At 41.8% G+C, this 15646-nt stretch overlaps 2 protein-coding genes across 5 annotated transcripts in view; both read left to right on the top strand.

The window, feature by feature from the left end:
- Positions 1-3376: 3376 nt before the first annotated feature.
- Positions 3377-11354, top strand: LOC112557889. 2 transcript variants are annotated; one of them, XM_025228017.1, is made up of 5 exons: positions 3377-3694; positions 5195-5347; positions 5692-7669; positions 9292-9728; positions 10212-11354. In XM_025228017.1, the coding sequence occupies exons 1-3, from the start codon at positions 3406-3408 to the stop codon at positions 5952-5954; spliced, it is 705 nt and encodes a 234-aa protein (XP_025083802.1). In that variant the 5' UTR covers positions 3377-3405; the 3' UTR covers positions 5955-7669; positions 9292-9728; positions 10212-11354. The 2 variants fall into 2 exon arrangements, with proteins under 2 accessions (XP_025083802.1, XP_025083801.1); XM_025228016.1 differs by lacking the exons at positions 3377-3694; positions 5195-5347 and having other exon boundaries at positions 6823-7669.
- A 416-nt stretch (positions 11355-11770) lies between these two features.
- Positions 11771-15646, top strand: part of LOC112557888 — a 30175-nt gene continuing 26299 nt past the window's right edge. For 2 of the 3 annotated variants that reach the window (XM_025228013.1, XM_025228014.1), the window contains exon 1: positions 11773-13011. In XM_025228013.1, the coding sequence (XP_025083798.1) occupies positions 12943-13011 (69 nt within the window). In that variant the 5' untranslated portion in view covers positions 11773-12942. Of the gene's footprint in view, positions 13012-15646 lie in introns of all 3 variants that reach the window. The other variant, XM_025228011.1, reaches the window with a different exon arrangement.

Below are 15646 nucleotides of genomic sequence, written 5' to 3'. Positions count from 1 at the left end.
GTAACTGTTGGACATGGTGTTCGCTCCTCAACCTCCCCCTCCCCCAAACACACCCGTTTCATTCAGCAGTTAGCCACTTTCTTCAACACGCCTATCGTCTGACCAACAGCAAAACTCGCACAACCAGCCACTCATCTCCGAAGCAACCGAAGGAGTCGGTCCCCTTTGAAACAGTTTACCATTGATCAAGGGAATCCATTTATCACCAGACATTATGAATTCGTTCATAAAGCAGATATACTATTCACATGTACACTCCTCTCCCGCTCTTAATACGTCATGCAATTTACAGGCAAGACAACCACGATTTCTTCCTTTTATTTTAATTGAAGAAAGACACGTGAAAAGATTTGTTAGAAATATCCATGTCCTTGGATGCACAATCTTAAAGGTATTCGCCATGCTTAGGTTGTAAATTCTTCCGTTGTTGATCGACGTTTATCATTTAATCAAAAGTTATTCAACCCTGTCCAGAATATACTTGAAAATAAACTGTTTCTTCCCTTTTCAGCGATTTATAAAAATATACCATATCACTAATTATCTTTCTTGTCACACGTTGAAAGCAGGAGCAACGAAGGCCGGTAGATGCCTCGCTTAGTACCTGTATATACATTCAGCCAGGTAGTTACCCAGCAGGGCGAGCACCGTATACACCACGTACCCCTTCAATCCAAAGATGCTTCTGGTGAAGAGGTAGACGATGGCTAATGTTGCAACGACTCTCACGACGATGACTCGCACAATTTCCAGCGAAGGTCTGAGGAAAAACTGTCGTCTGCCTCCTCCCTGGACACATGTTACCAGCTCAAGATCTCCTTTGTCATCCTCTGCGAAGACGGCTAACATTTCAACTTGGTTCTTCGGTTTGTCAAGATGCTGCGGCTGCTGCTGCCGCTCTTGGTCCATCGTCAGGGTCAGCTCAACGAGGCGCACGGTTCTTTCCTCCGCTACCTCCGGCTGTGGGATTTGCATGTAGAGTTTGTCTGCTGCATGGTCGTATGTTGCATCGTGTTCTCTCTCTAGCAACTCGTAGTCTTTTCTTGTGAGGCTACAGCTCTCTTCTTCTTGAGAGGATTTCTTGCTCTTCTGCGGAGTTTGCTGCGCGCGTCTTTTGGCCGGCATTGTCGGTGTTTGCGGATCTCTTGACTATCTGGGCTTGGTGGGTAAACTGAAAACAATACTTGCAACAAGCGGTAAATACGACGTACGACTTAAAGTAAGAGGTAAATAAATCTTACTTTTTCATCGAAAGCACCACCAAAAAAAGCAAAAAAAAAAAAAAAAAAAATAAACAAAAAAAAACAAACAAACAAACAAACAAAAAAATACCAAAAAAAAAAAAAAACCCCAAACCAAAACAAAAAAAATTAATGAATTAAAAAAGTAATGGACCGAAGAAATTACTTTTTCGTTTGTACATGATCACACTTAATTCAAAGTCTACGACCTACGTAAATCACATTTCGGCTTAACGCGCACAAACGATGCAATATTTTGTATAAAACAACTAGTAAAGTTTTGCCCGCTGCGAAGTTTAGCAACTTTTGAATGAGGGAATCCATGTTACACTAAGTTATATAAGAAATCTACTTCTTCCACTTATACTGTAACTAACAGTGACATCATTCTTCGAAAACATCAAATGTTTGCATAGCTTACCCTGCAAAGGCGTGTGCGCAAATTACAACTACTAAAACTCACAATCGTCTAAATGTATAAATGTAAATACTGAACAGAGCTCATGCGCACCATAGACTCCCAAAATTATGTGCACAACAGGTTAATTCGCACGTGTCTAACATGTATTGGCAGGACTGACGAGAGGGAGGGACAGAGGAGGATGGTGTACCCGGGCCCTCGGGTGTGGACGAAACCCGGCCTTGTTTAGTCATTTTTTTAAAAATTCTTTTTCTTTTAGACAAAAGCGAACAGAAAAGGAATCACGAGGGGAAAAAAAACTAGAATTCAAAGATTGCTATAATGTGTAGGCTTTTCCATTACCATAGTTACTGCTACCTCCTGTAATTGTACCCAAATCTGTGACATCACACATGCATTAAGATGAAGGATATAAACTTCGTATTGTCTTTAATCTTAATCTGTTGAGTTTTTCTTATAGAAGGGGTACGAATAGGTTGATCATTTTACATTATTTCATCTCATTTACTGAGCACTTTGTGTAGGTGGGTAAGGTAAAGGTCGTCCCATCACCTTTTTCAGGTCGTTAGGGAGTGATGTTAGACACCACTTTTCTCGGGGCCAGCTTTATGTGAGAGCGTTGCCCATCTCCTCTCCCTCCTTACCTTTTCCAACCCTCTATAGGAGTCAAGCATCCATTTCTATCAGCTGTGTCGACTGGGGAAAGTGAGCTGAGCTACACGGGTATCCAACATGTGCGCCTCGTACAAACCACTCACACGCAGTTCGAAAATATTCATCTCAGTGTTGTAGGTCCTAGTTGTGTGCACTTTTCTTAACGTTTGCTGTCTGTATTAAGTTACTAAACGAAATATAGATATTGCCAGTCAAATTATAACTCGTAAGCATATTGTTATATACTGGAAAAATAATAAACGATAACAACGATTAATGCAAGGGGCTCGGAAAGGTCGTCGGGGCCTATGCTGGCTTTCTGCGGGCCTGCGTACTGGGAAAAATCGGGACATATTTTTGGAAATAAAATATAAACAGAAAGCTATTTATTATATATGTGTGTGTGCAAACGCGCGCGTGAGAGGATGCTGAGCGCTTCGCATGACACTTTACTTGTCGCGAACCGTATGGAATGTGCGACATTGAATGCCAGGTGCAAGCCGCCCAGGTAGATCAGTCGGTAACAGGGCGACACACTGATCGATGTCTTTGCAAGCTTTTTGTGTGGCCAACAGGTTCTGAGAACTGTGTACATAGGCGCCAAGTTCTCTTTATTAATGTTATTTATTTGTTTTACAGAAAACCTGCAGTGAGCGCGCGCGTGCACGCACACACACACGCACAAGCTTGCGCTCTCGCATGCACGCACGCTCGAGTGCACACGTATAGCTACACGTTGATAGTGCAAGCACACCTCTGGATCAATAGGAACAGTTCCGCGGTGAACAAGGAAGACATTAGAGAAAAAACGATATATTTCAGACATTTGAGCAATTGTTCTCTTGCAGTTGGAACCTCTAGGCTGTGGTTATTGTGACAGTGTTCTCGGGATAATTTTCCTCCTGTTTGGCTGCTCGTATCCCTCCATCCCCTACCCTTGGACTCCGCGAGGCAGAACACGCCCTGCGGCACGTCGCAAGACACGTTACTGGGGTAGAGAGGATGTCTGCTGCAGAAAGAACAAGAGAAGAGAAAACATTGGTCTTTTAATAGGCTGCCGTTGATCTTCGACGCCTTCATCACCGAGAGATGGCAACACCCGTTTTCCAGTTCGCTGCCATCGGGGTGCTGGCGTTAGCATTCGTTATCCACAGTGTTTGCTTCTCCACTGACAACTGGGTATGCGCGGATCTCGATTCCAGAGGCATGCAGGATGTTCTGGATGCAAACAGTTTCGAAGAAGACCCCTCTGGCCTGGGCGACGGCGTGCTGGCTAACATTGGCTTGTCGATACGCCTGGGCTTGTGGCAGTATTGTTTATCAGAGTCTCTGACGGGAGCGACCAAGTGTGATCCTCTGAGCTCGAACGATGCTCCAGGTAAGTGATGGTGCACAAGCAGCGAGCAGTTTCATGTATCACACTCCGCGGGTGCGCTTCCTTCAAGCTATCATCTGAAACACAGCCATCGTTCTCACTACACATCCCACCCAACAAATCATATCTGTAGATTTTTTCCACAATTGCAACAATACTAGAATTGTATGCAGCCAAACATATGCTGCATCGTGAATCCATACTGCAGAGAGATGATGAATAACACCGGTCATCAGTGCATCATAATGTGACTAATTTTATAGTCAGAAATACTACCATAAATAGGTGGCCTAGCGGGGGTGAGCTGTAAGAGGGGCGATAAACAGCTAGTCCTATCCTCATTGCACCCTTTTTTTACCTTTGCTTAATAAATCCTGTACCCATTTTTTGATGATGAGGATAATCATGATCATTAATAATTTGCGCACACATACCTCTTTGTGATGGAGAAGCTCTTGGGGCTTACAAAGTATGTACAAACACACACATGAATTCACATGCACAAATAAGTACAACCAAATGTCATACAGGTCTAACCAATCAACCATCAACCAAGTATGTATCATACACTCAAACCACAATAGTAGCTGGTGGGAAATGACACAGTCGGAGAAAGTAAACAACTTGTAAAAAAGAACAAAGAAGTCATTTCAGACAAGATAGTTCTCCAGTCACCAGCCCAGATGAGACCTGTGCCTTATATTCTGAAATTCACTAATCAGATAGCTACAGAACCTATCTGGCATAATCAATGTTCTAAAATTAGCGCTATAGTGTGATAAACCGATTACTGAGAGCACCAATGTATTTTGCATTTGAGACAGTCACTTCATAATTTGAACAATGAAGTTCGATTCTGGTGCCTACATTTCTTCTTTTGTGTTCCAGAGATCATGCCCGTTAGACTTTTTTCTGTGATTGTGGAAAGTGCTGTTTTTATGTTTTTTTTCTGGTGCCCCAGAGTTTTTCATCCAGTGTGGCTCTATAAGGCCACAGATATGTCTGTGTAGTGGGAGGAGCTGCAGGACATGCTCAGGAGTCTGTAGGCCCATCTCTCATGGGTATATAACTAGTTAGCAGTATTCAGTGTGCGTGAAAGATGATGGTCACCTGGTGACATTTCAGGTTTAGGATCTGGTCATCTAATGGTGAATTGTCTTTCTTTACCCACTGATTTTTTAAGAGGTGCTTAATGAAGGTGCCTTAAAATGGAAAATAGCCACACATGTATGCATTTGGAATGCAAGCATTAACCAGTGTTCATACAAAAACAAGATTATGCAGGGAGACAGTCTTGAACATCTAATGCAATCTGTTTGATCAAGTTCAAGAGACTGATCAGCTGCAACCAGTGTTTGGAGATTCAAAAACCATAGAAATATGATTATCTAAGTAGGATAAACCTTAAAAATTCCCTTACATTCTTTTAAACACACAGTGTATCTATATAACATATTTTAACGTTTAAGTTGCTGTTAACAAAGAAGTCTTCTCTGTTCATAGGTTGGATGAAGGCTGTACAAGCTTTGGGAATTTTGGCCATGATAATTGCTGTGATGGGACTATTTTTGATAACGTATGGCCTTGCAGGTCACAGCAAAGGAGACAGGGCAAGGCTACTTCCTTATTACTGCAGTTGTGTTTGCGCATCAGCTGGTAAGTCTAAATATTTTTGCTTTTAGTGTCATTAAAATTTAGTATGATAAAATGCTAGATCAGCTTTGCATATGTTTCTAATGTATAATAATGTACTGTGTAGTATGTTTTTTGGTAACCTGTACTCTATAGTTGTGACAGAGGAAATGTTTAAAATGTATTGTGCTTGTAATACAGCTCCTAAGATAGCTTGTAGATAGCATGTTTTGTACTTTATACAATTATTAATGAAAATTGAATTAGTCATTGGGGGTATTGGTTTTTTTTTAATAATCCTTACAGTTTCAATCTGTTTAACTGTTCTGTATTTCATTATCTTAAAGAGTTTGTATTTTAATGCACAGGATTGATGCTGCTAATTGCTGTGGCAATTTTTGGATTGGAGTATCAGAACTTGATAGAAGATCAGTTGAAGAAGGGAGACCCTATGCCTGACCTGGACTCTTTGATGAAGAATGTCAAAGACAACACCAAGCTAGGCTGGAGTTACATCCTTGAAGCATTTAGTGCTTTCCTGATTATTGTGGCCTCGTTAATGGTCTGCTTGCCTGCCACCCTGACCAGTGGTGGCTCTTTCTATTTAGCTGGTAGAAATCTAGCCGTGTAGAGAAAGAGCAAAGTGAATAAAAATGTTTGTGTCGGTGATGGTGGTCAATATTCAACTTTACTTTTCTTGCTTACAGTAGCATGCCCTGTTCTGTGTTGGGTCTTTCAAAGTTTCGCATAATTCTGCTGGAACAAATTGCAATAGGACCCTGCACGTCTGTCAGATTAACTAACATTGACTATCATGGTGCTTTTTATATGGTATACGTTGTGTGACAAATGAATTCTGCAAGGACTGTGTGTTTGTGTGTGTGTGTATGTGTGAGAGAGACAGTTCATGTGTCTTCAAAATTTATATTGTCCTCTCATACAAAAGCTAAATTTTTTCAAAGAATTAAAGTGTGTGCTAATAAAGTTTGGATTCTTCTATTTTCTGGCTCTGAGTGATTGTGCGCCTAACATTAACCATGTTTTGGAATGGTACATAAAGGACATACAACAACAACAAAGTGTGATTTATCTATAGTGCATGATCAAAGCTACAAAGGAGCATGCTCTCGGCGCCTAAGACAGAAGGAGACATGGATAGTTTACGAAAGAAGGATAAGCAACCGTCCAAATAATAAAAGACAAACATAGAAGACGCGAAGGAGAATCAGGGAACAAACAGCAAGGATGAAGAGTTTCATAAATCTGCAGATGACGGGCAGGCGGACTAGTCAATAGACCTAATGCTCATAAAACAAATGTGTTTTTAGTGCATTTAGGGACTAGATGGATCAGCAGGTTAATAATAATATGATAGACAGCTAATTTATGTTGAACCGACCAAGAAAGATGAACAAAACTAAAGAGTACATTACAAGGAAAAAAAGCAAATGTGTTGCGCAGACGGCTGGTCCATTGAGTAAGCCATGGTAGTCTCCCTTTACTTAATGGCGGCGTGTGGCAGGAATGTCAAGTGTTTTTTCTGTTTTCGGTGCCTGGAGAGAGTACGGGTAATAACTAAGAAATTTTTCAAATTCAAAATAAAACGAACGTTTATTTCCATTTCAGAAAACTGTGACGTGTAATGTTATAGATCAGAACTACATGCATGTTTTGTTACATTTATCTGTAATAGCTTGTTGGACTGATAACGTTTTTATTTCCAAAAGATTTTCCGTTAATTACATCGTAATTTATTTAAAGTGCAAGACCGTTTTACCTTTTCAACAAAACACTGCCTTCCTCTGTTTAGTCAATGAGTTTAAAAAAATTATTATTTGTAGGAATACCACAGGAAAATGCCCATCAGAGTTAAGGGTACTTCGATCACTCGGATTTATATCTTGAGGGAAATGAATATCCTGGGAAATTCACTGACTTTAGCGATAGACTGGGGAAAGGAACGAAGTCTGTGAAATAAAAATAAATTTTGAGATGCCACATTTATTGTACATCTAGAGAAATGCAATGCTATAAGTGGACTAACAAATAATGCGTTCTGTAGTGTCTGCCTTGTTTGTGGGCGGGGCGACATGCAAAAGGAAAAGACGACGATCGTATTTTTAAGGATTTGAACAGGAATATTCTTGCATGCTGAATAACAGAGACACCCATATCATGCAGAATGTTATCAAGAAAGCGTGAATTTACATCTTTGAGAACCGACGAATGTCTTTAGTAACGTCACTGACCTAAGGGTATTTAGGGTTTGTTTACACCAGCATGGGAGATAACTGTAAACGACACCGCCTTGAAGCCACGTGAGAAAGCTTTTTGCTTCAAGCTGAGGTATGGTATTTTATTTAATAATATTGATTGTATTTTGTCCTTGTTTGCGTCATTACAGAGTATTGTTGATGCATTTGTGTGTTTATGACCTGGTCTTTAAGACGAGTAAACAGTGTTTTTGTCACTTGCCCCTAATCTTTTGAGTACACACCATCATTAGTATATAGTACACTATATCTATATATAAGGAAAGACCGTGTTCTGACAACATAACATACCTTCTTAGCCACTTTATTTCGCATATTACGATGAAGTACTATTTAGCAATTCACTGTGAGCCAAATGGATTCGTCTACGGCATTATAGTCGACTAGACCATAGTCCTAAGTCGATTCAACCACGTAATCATCTTGCTATAATTCGCCAAATTTAATCGAAGTAAATTTTGATGTCCTGTCTTTTATCGTCTTGTTGATGTTGATGTTGACATGCGCATGCTGAGCTTCGATCCATTGTGTGTGTGTGTGTGAGGGGGTAATGCTTTGAAAAAGTTTATTTTTGAGCGTAAAACAATTTAAGTGGAGCTTCCACGTGTAAATAGAGCAATATTCCCTTATTTTCTTCACACATTACAATGAAATAGCTTCTAATCCATCCAAGCAATTACTTGACTGAAGTCTCCACAAACCTCGGTAATTTGAATAACATATGCTGTGTAGTTTTACAAACCATTGCCCGCCATGAGCCGTGCCCAGTGCATGCGCCACGTTATTTCGAAAAACGTTAGTTTTGATTTGGCAACATTGGAGTGCTGACCTATCTACATGACATGACTATAATTTGTGTTGGAAAAAAAGTGTAGTTTCGTTTTGTTTACGTACATCAAATGTGTCAACAATCATTACACTGAATAGGAACTTTACGCAGTGGTCGAAATGACTGAAGCCAGTGGTCAAATCGACTTTGAGTTGTGGACGAATCGACTCATGCATGGTCAAATTGACCGGTGACCCTGCCATTCCCTATATCATTTTGAAACGAAGAGTCCGCCAATCCGCCTCGAGAAGATTCGCTGAAAACAGTTGAGTGAAGCGACTTTTGTCAGAACACAAGAGCTCATGGGAGCCTGCATGACAAGTGGCAGCTGTAAAGAGTTTGAGCATTATGCAGGACTTAAAAGACTCAATAATATCGAATTTTTGTTATGTCGATTTAACTTTGGGACAGGAAGGCAAGCAAGGTTGAGTGCCTTGTTCCGTGTCGTTGAACTTTGGAGCAGCGAATCAACCGTTAAAAGCGAGAGTGTGTCAGGGGAAACAACTATTCAAATACTTATGCGACGATCAGAGTGTTCACAACTTTAATTTACATAGTCGCTCCGGAATCAACTGGTCATAATTTACTAGCTCCTGTTACCTTGTAACAGCTTGAAAATGAACTTAATCGGACGTAGATGTGGTAAGAATGTATGACTTCATTGGAGATATTTGTAGATCAGCACACACTGAGAGAGAGAGAGCCAAAAAATAATAAAGAAAGGCTAGGGGAGTGAGAAAACTTTCTTTTGTAGAATAAAGTGGATGGGGAAATAGGATTTATGTTCTTAGCTGTTTTCTTTTTGTGCTGTTGACTTTTTTTTTGTTTGTATTTTTCTAGTATTCTCCAAGTGTTTTACCTTGCAGATTTGCAAGAAAAGAGAAGTTCTGCTTCTCTAATGGGCAAGACTAACAGAGGAAAAGAGGTAAAAGGTTCAAAGACCTCAAAGAAGTTCAGCAAAAGAGGCGTGTGTCGATCATCAGCACCTTCATCACGCTTACGACCAATCATTCTTCGCGCATGCGAAAATAACAACCGCCATGATAGTTTCGTTCCGGTCTGCGACCTGACGTCACAAGACCTTTTGGGGGGTAAGCTCGACGAGGTGTGGCAGAGGGTGCTTTTGCGCGTGGCCCATTTCGTGGTGCGCGTGAAGATCATGGAGTACACGCCCGCCCATCCAGCGACGACAGGCGAACTAGCCCGAAAAAGGGCTCGGACGTGCACCGGGATGACCACGTCACTGGGAGAAGACTACATCATCGTTAGCATCCCTGCCCACGCCGTTGGCGAGAACGTTGAAGTGAGTAAAAAAAAAGAAGGTAAAGGTGACCAGGAGTTGTTTGGAAAACAGCTGCTTTCATATTAACTTGAACGAGCACCTTCCTTGCCACATGATTCGTAAATGCAAAAAGAGCATGCACAGATTTCCACCTAGTTCGACAGGAATTAGGTGTATTATTTAGTGTGGTTTTTTTTTTTTTTACAACTTTTACAAGAGAATACAAATGAACTAAAGCAAACAATCAGTAGAAATTAACTTGTGGCTGACGCTAGGGACAGGGAAAAACTATGTAAGACTGTAATAAGTTGTACTTTGCAGACTGGGGGAGGGGAGGAGGATTCCAGATTAATGGACGAGGCGACAGCATATGTGTGCATCTGGAATTTATTATCGTTGTCATTGTTATCGGTATGTCGTCGTCTGCCTGTAGGAGGGAGCGCTTTCTAGAGCCAAACAGACATTTCAACTAACTTTCCGTTGCATCGTGCTTTGTTTTCGCAGGCGCGCCACACAGTAGTGGAATTCTTTTTCGACTCCGACAACGCCAAGGACATCATCGCCTTGAAGGGGCTTTCTCTACAGCGACCTCTAGAAGCAGAGCCCATCGCAGAACTCACCTGCCGCGCATGCCCACGACTGCAGAAGCGTTTGCACTCGAAATTACTTTCCTTGGACAAGTCCCTGGTAGCCGACGACAGGCCACTGGAGGAGGAGGAGGTGGTGGTAACTAGAGAGACCATGGCGGCGTTAGTGTCGCACCCGCATGGTTTCCCCAAGAGGGTCTCCTTTGGGCGATGCCACGGCCTGGAAAAGCTTTCCAGCGCCAAAAACAGTTGGGTATCAGCGACGGGTGCCAGAATACCAGAGCTCGCGGACCACCCAGCAAGACAAGCGGTAGACTTTGCGAAACGGACACTACTGGGGGTCCTTCGAGTGCTGGCAGTCTTGGGACGCCAGGCGTTGTGCCCCCTTGACTATAGACCGGCTCTAGTGAGGCTTTTGTGTTCAGTGCCCTCCTGCCCCGGATCGAGCGGGGGGCCCATCATCCTAATGCCACCTCGGCGGCCCAATGCCCCTGTGACATCAGTACGCGTCTTTTTGCACGTTGGCACCATGCCACACAGAGGGCTTAGCGTGGCCGTTCCAATTAAAAGGAGGATAATTTTATCGGCATTTTAGCACTTTTATTTGATTTACTTGAACCCTCAGCTTTAGCAGTGCGTTGTCCACCCTCCATGATCTCCAACCGTTGGACTGAGCTTTCAAAATGATCATCACGTCCGGTCTATGATATGCATATTAATGAGAATTTGAGAGACACGTTGAACATATATATATATATCCATATAAATTATACGTAACATCAATCGTGGCCATCAGAGATGCTGTTGGGCGCTCAGCGTAGTCCTCACCATCATCCAGCATGTGTGTGTGTGAGGGGGCAAATTGATGTTTTACGTCGAGCCAGCAACTAAGGCTATATAACGGCACTGGCATGTGTGGGATGTGTTACACGGAACTGACTTACATATTTTAAACGCACAGAAAGCAGGTGGGACATGAAACCGTCAGACTAAAATGAAGAATGAACAGAAAATACGAATCTATTTGTAAGTAGTAATAAAAAGACAGTACTGGAAAGAACTGTTCATGAATTGTCATTTCCCCCCCCCCCCCCTTGTCACTCACTTTCTCAATCCGTCCCCTACCCCTCAAAGAAGAGTGCACGCAGACATAAAATCAGTTTTAAAAAAAGACGGGGAAGGGAAGAAGAAATATTGATTACATAGTTGGTGAAGTTAAAAATTTTCCTTTCTTTGTTCATACCAAAAATCAGTGTGTGTTTGTGCGACTTTTATTCTTTATTTTATTGGAGTCTGCTTCCAGTACGTTAAACAGTTGTGAAAGTAAGCGCTCTGATAACATGGAAGCGGAATCGAAAGCAAAAAGCACTCACGCACTATCACAAAAAAGCAATACGTGTCGCCATAGTGTCAGTTTTACAGAGCAGGTCACTTGTCAACATCTCGAGATACGAGTTTGTTGGGTTTTTTTTTTTTCGCTATACAACTGAGGACCTGAGTACGGTGTTGACTTATCTATTGCGGAGACCATGCTTCGGGCGATCGCTCGCTCAAACAAGGTGTGTTGATGATTGCCCGCAATAACATGTAGCAGTCAACCTTCCACCCCTGCGGCCCCCTCCTAGGGCGCGGTGCATAGCGCCGAGCACAAGGAGTTATCTGACCGCTGTCTGTAACCTCGCATGAAAGAATTCAAAGCGCATCATATTATCTGCTTGAGAGATTTCAAAGTACAGCACACAGATTGTTTATTGCTTTGTGCACTACCTAACAAACTCCGCGTTTTAAACTTTTGTGTATATAACCCCAACCCCAGATTAATAGGGCAGATAAAGAAAAAAAGCCCACGTTTTTATTTCTGTTTAGATTATGTTGACTGTGAATTTTTAAAACCAAATGAAATCTGGTTCAACCAGATCGTGTTCATTGTTCGTCGCAGTATTCTGGTGGAGAGAGGTATGGTTGGGTGGGGGATGTGGGGAGCATATGTACAACATTTGAACTCAAACACGGGCTCATATATCGGGAAAATTGTCAATGAACCAAAATAACTAAAACTCCATTTTATTTAGGACACATGATTTGTGTTTCTTAATTCCTTTAAATTCTCTTGTTTTTAAATCCTATCAGTCTTTTATCTTATATGCTTCACCTCCTATCTCCCGCTTTCTGATCCAGCAAACGACTAAAATCAGCACGTTTATCAGCGCGTGTGTCTGTTCCGCGCTAGCTCGCATTGCGTGGTGAGAGTGTAAAAGGAAACCTATCTCAGAGCGTTGAAATTCTTTTTTAATTTTTTTTTTAAAGCAATACAATACAACACCGGATGAATGATTTCAATTCGCCCGGTACATTAAACACAAATCATTCATCGCCTAGTTACCTCTTGTTCAAACAGGAACTATCCCTCCACTGTGAATCTGTGTAGTCCCCCATTCACTCCCCTTGCCGGTATCGCGTGTCATAGAGTGGCCCCCCCTTTTCGCTTTCGGCGTTTGCAGACGACAGTTCGAGTCGGGCTTGGAAGTGTAGTGGAACAATGAGAGCGTAAGCTATTTGGCTGGAGGAGACGACGAAAGCCCCAAAGGAAGGTCTCCACAGATCGATTCGGGGTAGGTGGCCACCCCAAAAAAGGCAGCTTGATCAACATGGCGGCCACGGACACCGAGAGTATGCATGATAATATGACCAGGCTTCGCATGAAGATGGTACAACAGGTAGGAAAAGTTACACATGACTCACACTTGCTGATTTATAGACTACACTGTAATGTTTTCATGAAAAAATTTGTTGTTTATCTTTCTTCGGATAACGCTTCCGACAGATTTTCAGTACATTTATTTTAGCTATTGCGTGTTTGTTTTTAAATCTCGTTCTATACATTTGTTCGGAGGAGTGTTCAACTTGGTTTTTTGGATGAACTTTACAAATTTGTTTGATTAGAAATTGCTGTGTACAGTTTACATTCTTTGTTGAGTATCGAAGATTTATACTGGATCGTAGTTTGTTTGTTTTTTTTTCTCTCTCTCTCCTTTTTTTCTGTCCCGTCTTTTCGCAAATTTAGTTTCGCTTAGTAGAATCCATGACGACGACGACGACCGTGTAGTAGGTATAGAAACTGTGCTTGTGAACAGATGTGTGAATTTGTGTTGTGACCATATATGTGTTCATGATTGCACGTATAGAACGGAATAGACCTACCACACAATGTTGTGTGCGTGTGAAATTAATAAAAGGTGCTTACTAGGCTACAAGAGTGCTCTAGCCTCATAAACTCACCAAATAACCATTGGAGGAGTCATTCAGGATATTAAAAAAAATTGCTTCAATTCCCAAGGATCGTAACTTGTCGTAAATAACTTCGACCTTTACACATAAAGTCCTAGGCTGCTTATCTGGGATTTGGTTTGGAGACGATACTCTTCTGATCAAGATTATAAAATGTTTTCTAGAAATAAGATATACCCATAGATAAATCATTTATTACTCTGGTCCTGATAAAGTCTGTCTTCCCTGGGGGGAAGGGGTGATAAAAATCTCGTGTTCCATGTCTCCTTCTGGGGTGCAATTTCTTAAAACAGAACGAAGGGTTTAAATAAAAGGTGGGCCCCATAAAACCGGTGCGTCTCCGCGTAATCGGAATGAAATGGACAGCACGGATTCGTTTTATGTGGCTTAGTCTATAATTAAAGCGATTATGGTCTGCCTTTACGCTTGTGCTTTTGTCTTGTCACTTAGTATTCAAGGCCATTCAACGCAATTCGCTCTCTGTTACATCTCAATCCATCCAGGCAATCTCCTCCCTCTCTCTCTCGATGTAGTCTTTCTGTCTGATATCAACCACGATGCGTTCTCAGGAAGAACAAAAGTCCGACCGATCAGAAGAATAAATGACTGAATCGGTTGGGCAAATCTTATACGAGCTAAATGGACAAGATTCGTGCACATCTACGGAGCTCAAGACAGGGTGCATCTTGACAAGAAATAACCAACAGTGCCTGCAATATATTTCTGTTCTCCGAAGGGACTACACACATCGCCTGTCATACAACAGCAAGCCAAATGGAAAGGAGAGAAACATAATAACTGTTGTAAAACCAGAAAAAATGGCTTAGCTTAAAAAGAGAGTGAATTTAAGAACCGGTTTACACGAGGAAGCAAATAAATAACAAAGTACATTACACAATTTACTCCATAAGTAAACTAGAAACCTTACTTAATTTTATGTTTAGGAAGTTGGATGGTTAGTGCGGATAACACGATTTACTCCAGTAAACCAAAACTTTACATAATCTTAGGTTTGGGAAGCTTGATGGTTAGTGCGCTCGGGCTTGAAGCAGAGGGTCTCGGGTTCGAGAACCGCTAGGGCCCGCCTTCGACATGCCGCGCACTAGACACTGTCAATGACATAAATGCTTCTTGTCCCTCCAGCCACCACCCCAAAAGAGGACTCTTTTACCTTTAACTGTAAGGTTTTAGAGTAAACAGCACGAGGGCTGTGCTAGCGCGAGACCTGAAAGCCCAGCTCAGGCAATGTCCGTTCAGTGTTTTGTTCCTTATTTACGGTCTCGAGAGAGTGAGTTTTCTTTCTTTTGTCTGCATACCGCACGTACTCATGCGTGTTAGAGACTTTTCTTTGTTTTTGCATGAGAAGGCTTGATATTCCACAGCGATTCTCGGGTCGCAGCTCTTATATTGTTTCAGGAAGACGTTTATAAAGCGCGCTCACCAGGTTTTTCTATCATAGGTTCACTTTCCTCGGCCATTGACAGTCAGCAGGGTATTCATATCAATGTCATGCCTTTTTCGCTTTAGACGTTTGCGGATGACACATGGCGTCGATTGACAATAAACTCAACAAAGACAGTGTTTGTTAGTTGGCTAGAGAAGGTACTTACACATATAGTGTGTAAATATGCACTGTGCATACGAGGTACTCAGCTACTTATACCTCCCCATGTCTGTCTACTACCTCCCGAACGTTCCCCTGTGTGTCCTTCCCATACTTTCCTTGTTTGCCCCTCCTCATTCGCTTCTTTTCCCTATGTGTCCTTAAGTCTTTCCCCTAATATGTTTTCCTATTTATTCTTTTCTCCAAGCTTACCTACTCTCTCACACACGTTTTCACTGTGTATCTCGAACCCTTTCACGCTTTGTCTCTGTGTGTCTCTATCCTGTTTTCCCTATGTACCATCTTCGCTTATTTTTATATCGCCACTCGTCTTCATTTTCATTAGTTGGTTGGTTGGCTGGCTTGCTGGTTCGTTCGTTTAAAAGGGAAAGAGCTTCCCTATCCTATTTACTTTTCTCGGTCGTAGAGATCTGTATAACACACACCGTGAGGCCTCCCTA

This window comes from Pomacea canaliculata, linkage group LG2 (genome assembly GCF_003073045.1).
Source record: "Pomacea canaliculata isolate SZHN2017 linkage group LG2, ASM307304v1, whole genome shotgun sequence".
Lineage (NCBI taxonomy): Eukaryota > Metazoa > Mollusca > Gastropoda > Architaenioglossa > Ampullariidae > Pomacea > Pomacea canaliculata.
The sequence above is the reverse complement of the archived record's forward strand: the minus strand, read 5'-3'. Positions and strand labels throughout refer to the sequence as shown.

Bases quoted from the DNA above. Each gene is read 5' to 3' on its own strand.
- LOC112557889 (XM_025228016.1), top strand. From the start codon at position 9,324: ATGGGCAAGACTAACAGAGGAAAAGAGGTAAAAGGTTCAAAGACCTCA. The intron at 9,729-10,211 runs GTGAGTAAAAAA...TTGTTTTCGCAG, and splicing joins CCGTTGGCGAGAACGTTGAA to GCGCGCCACACAGTAGTGGA.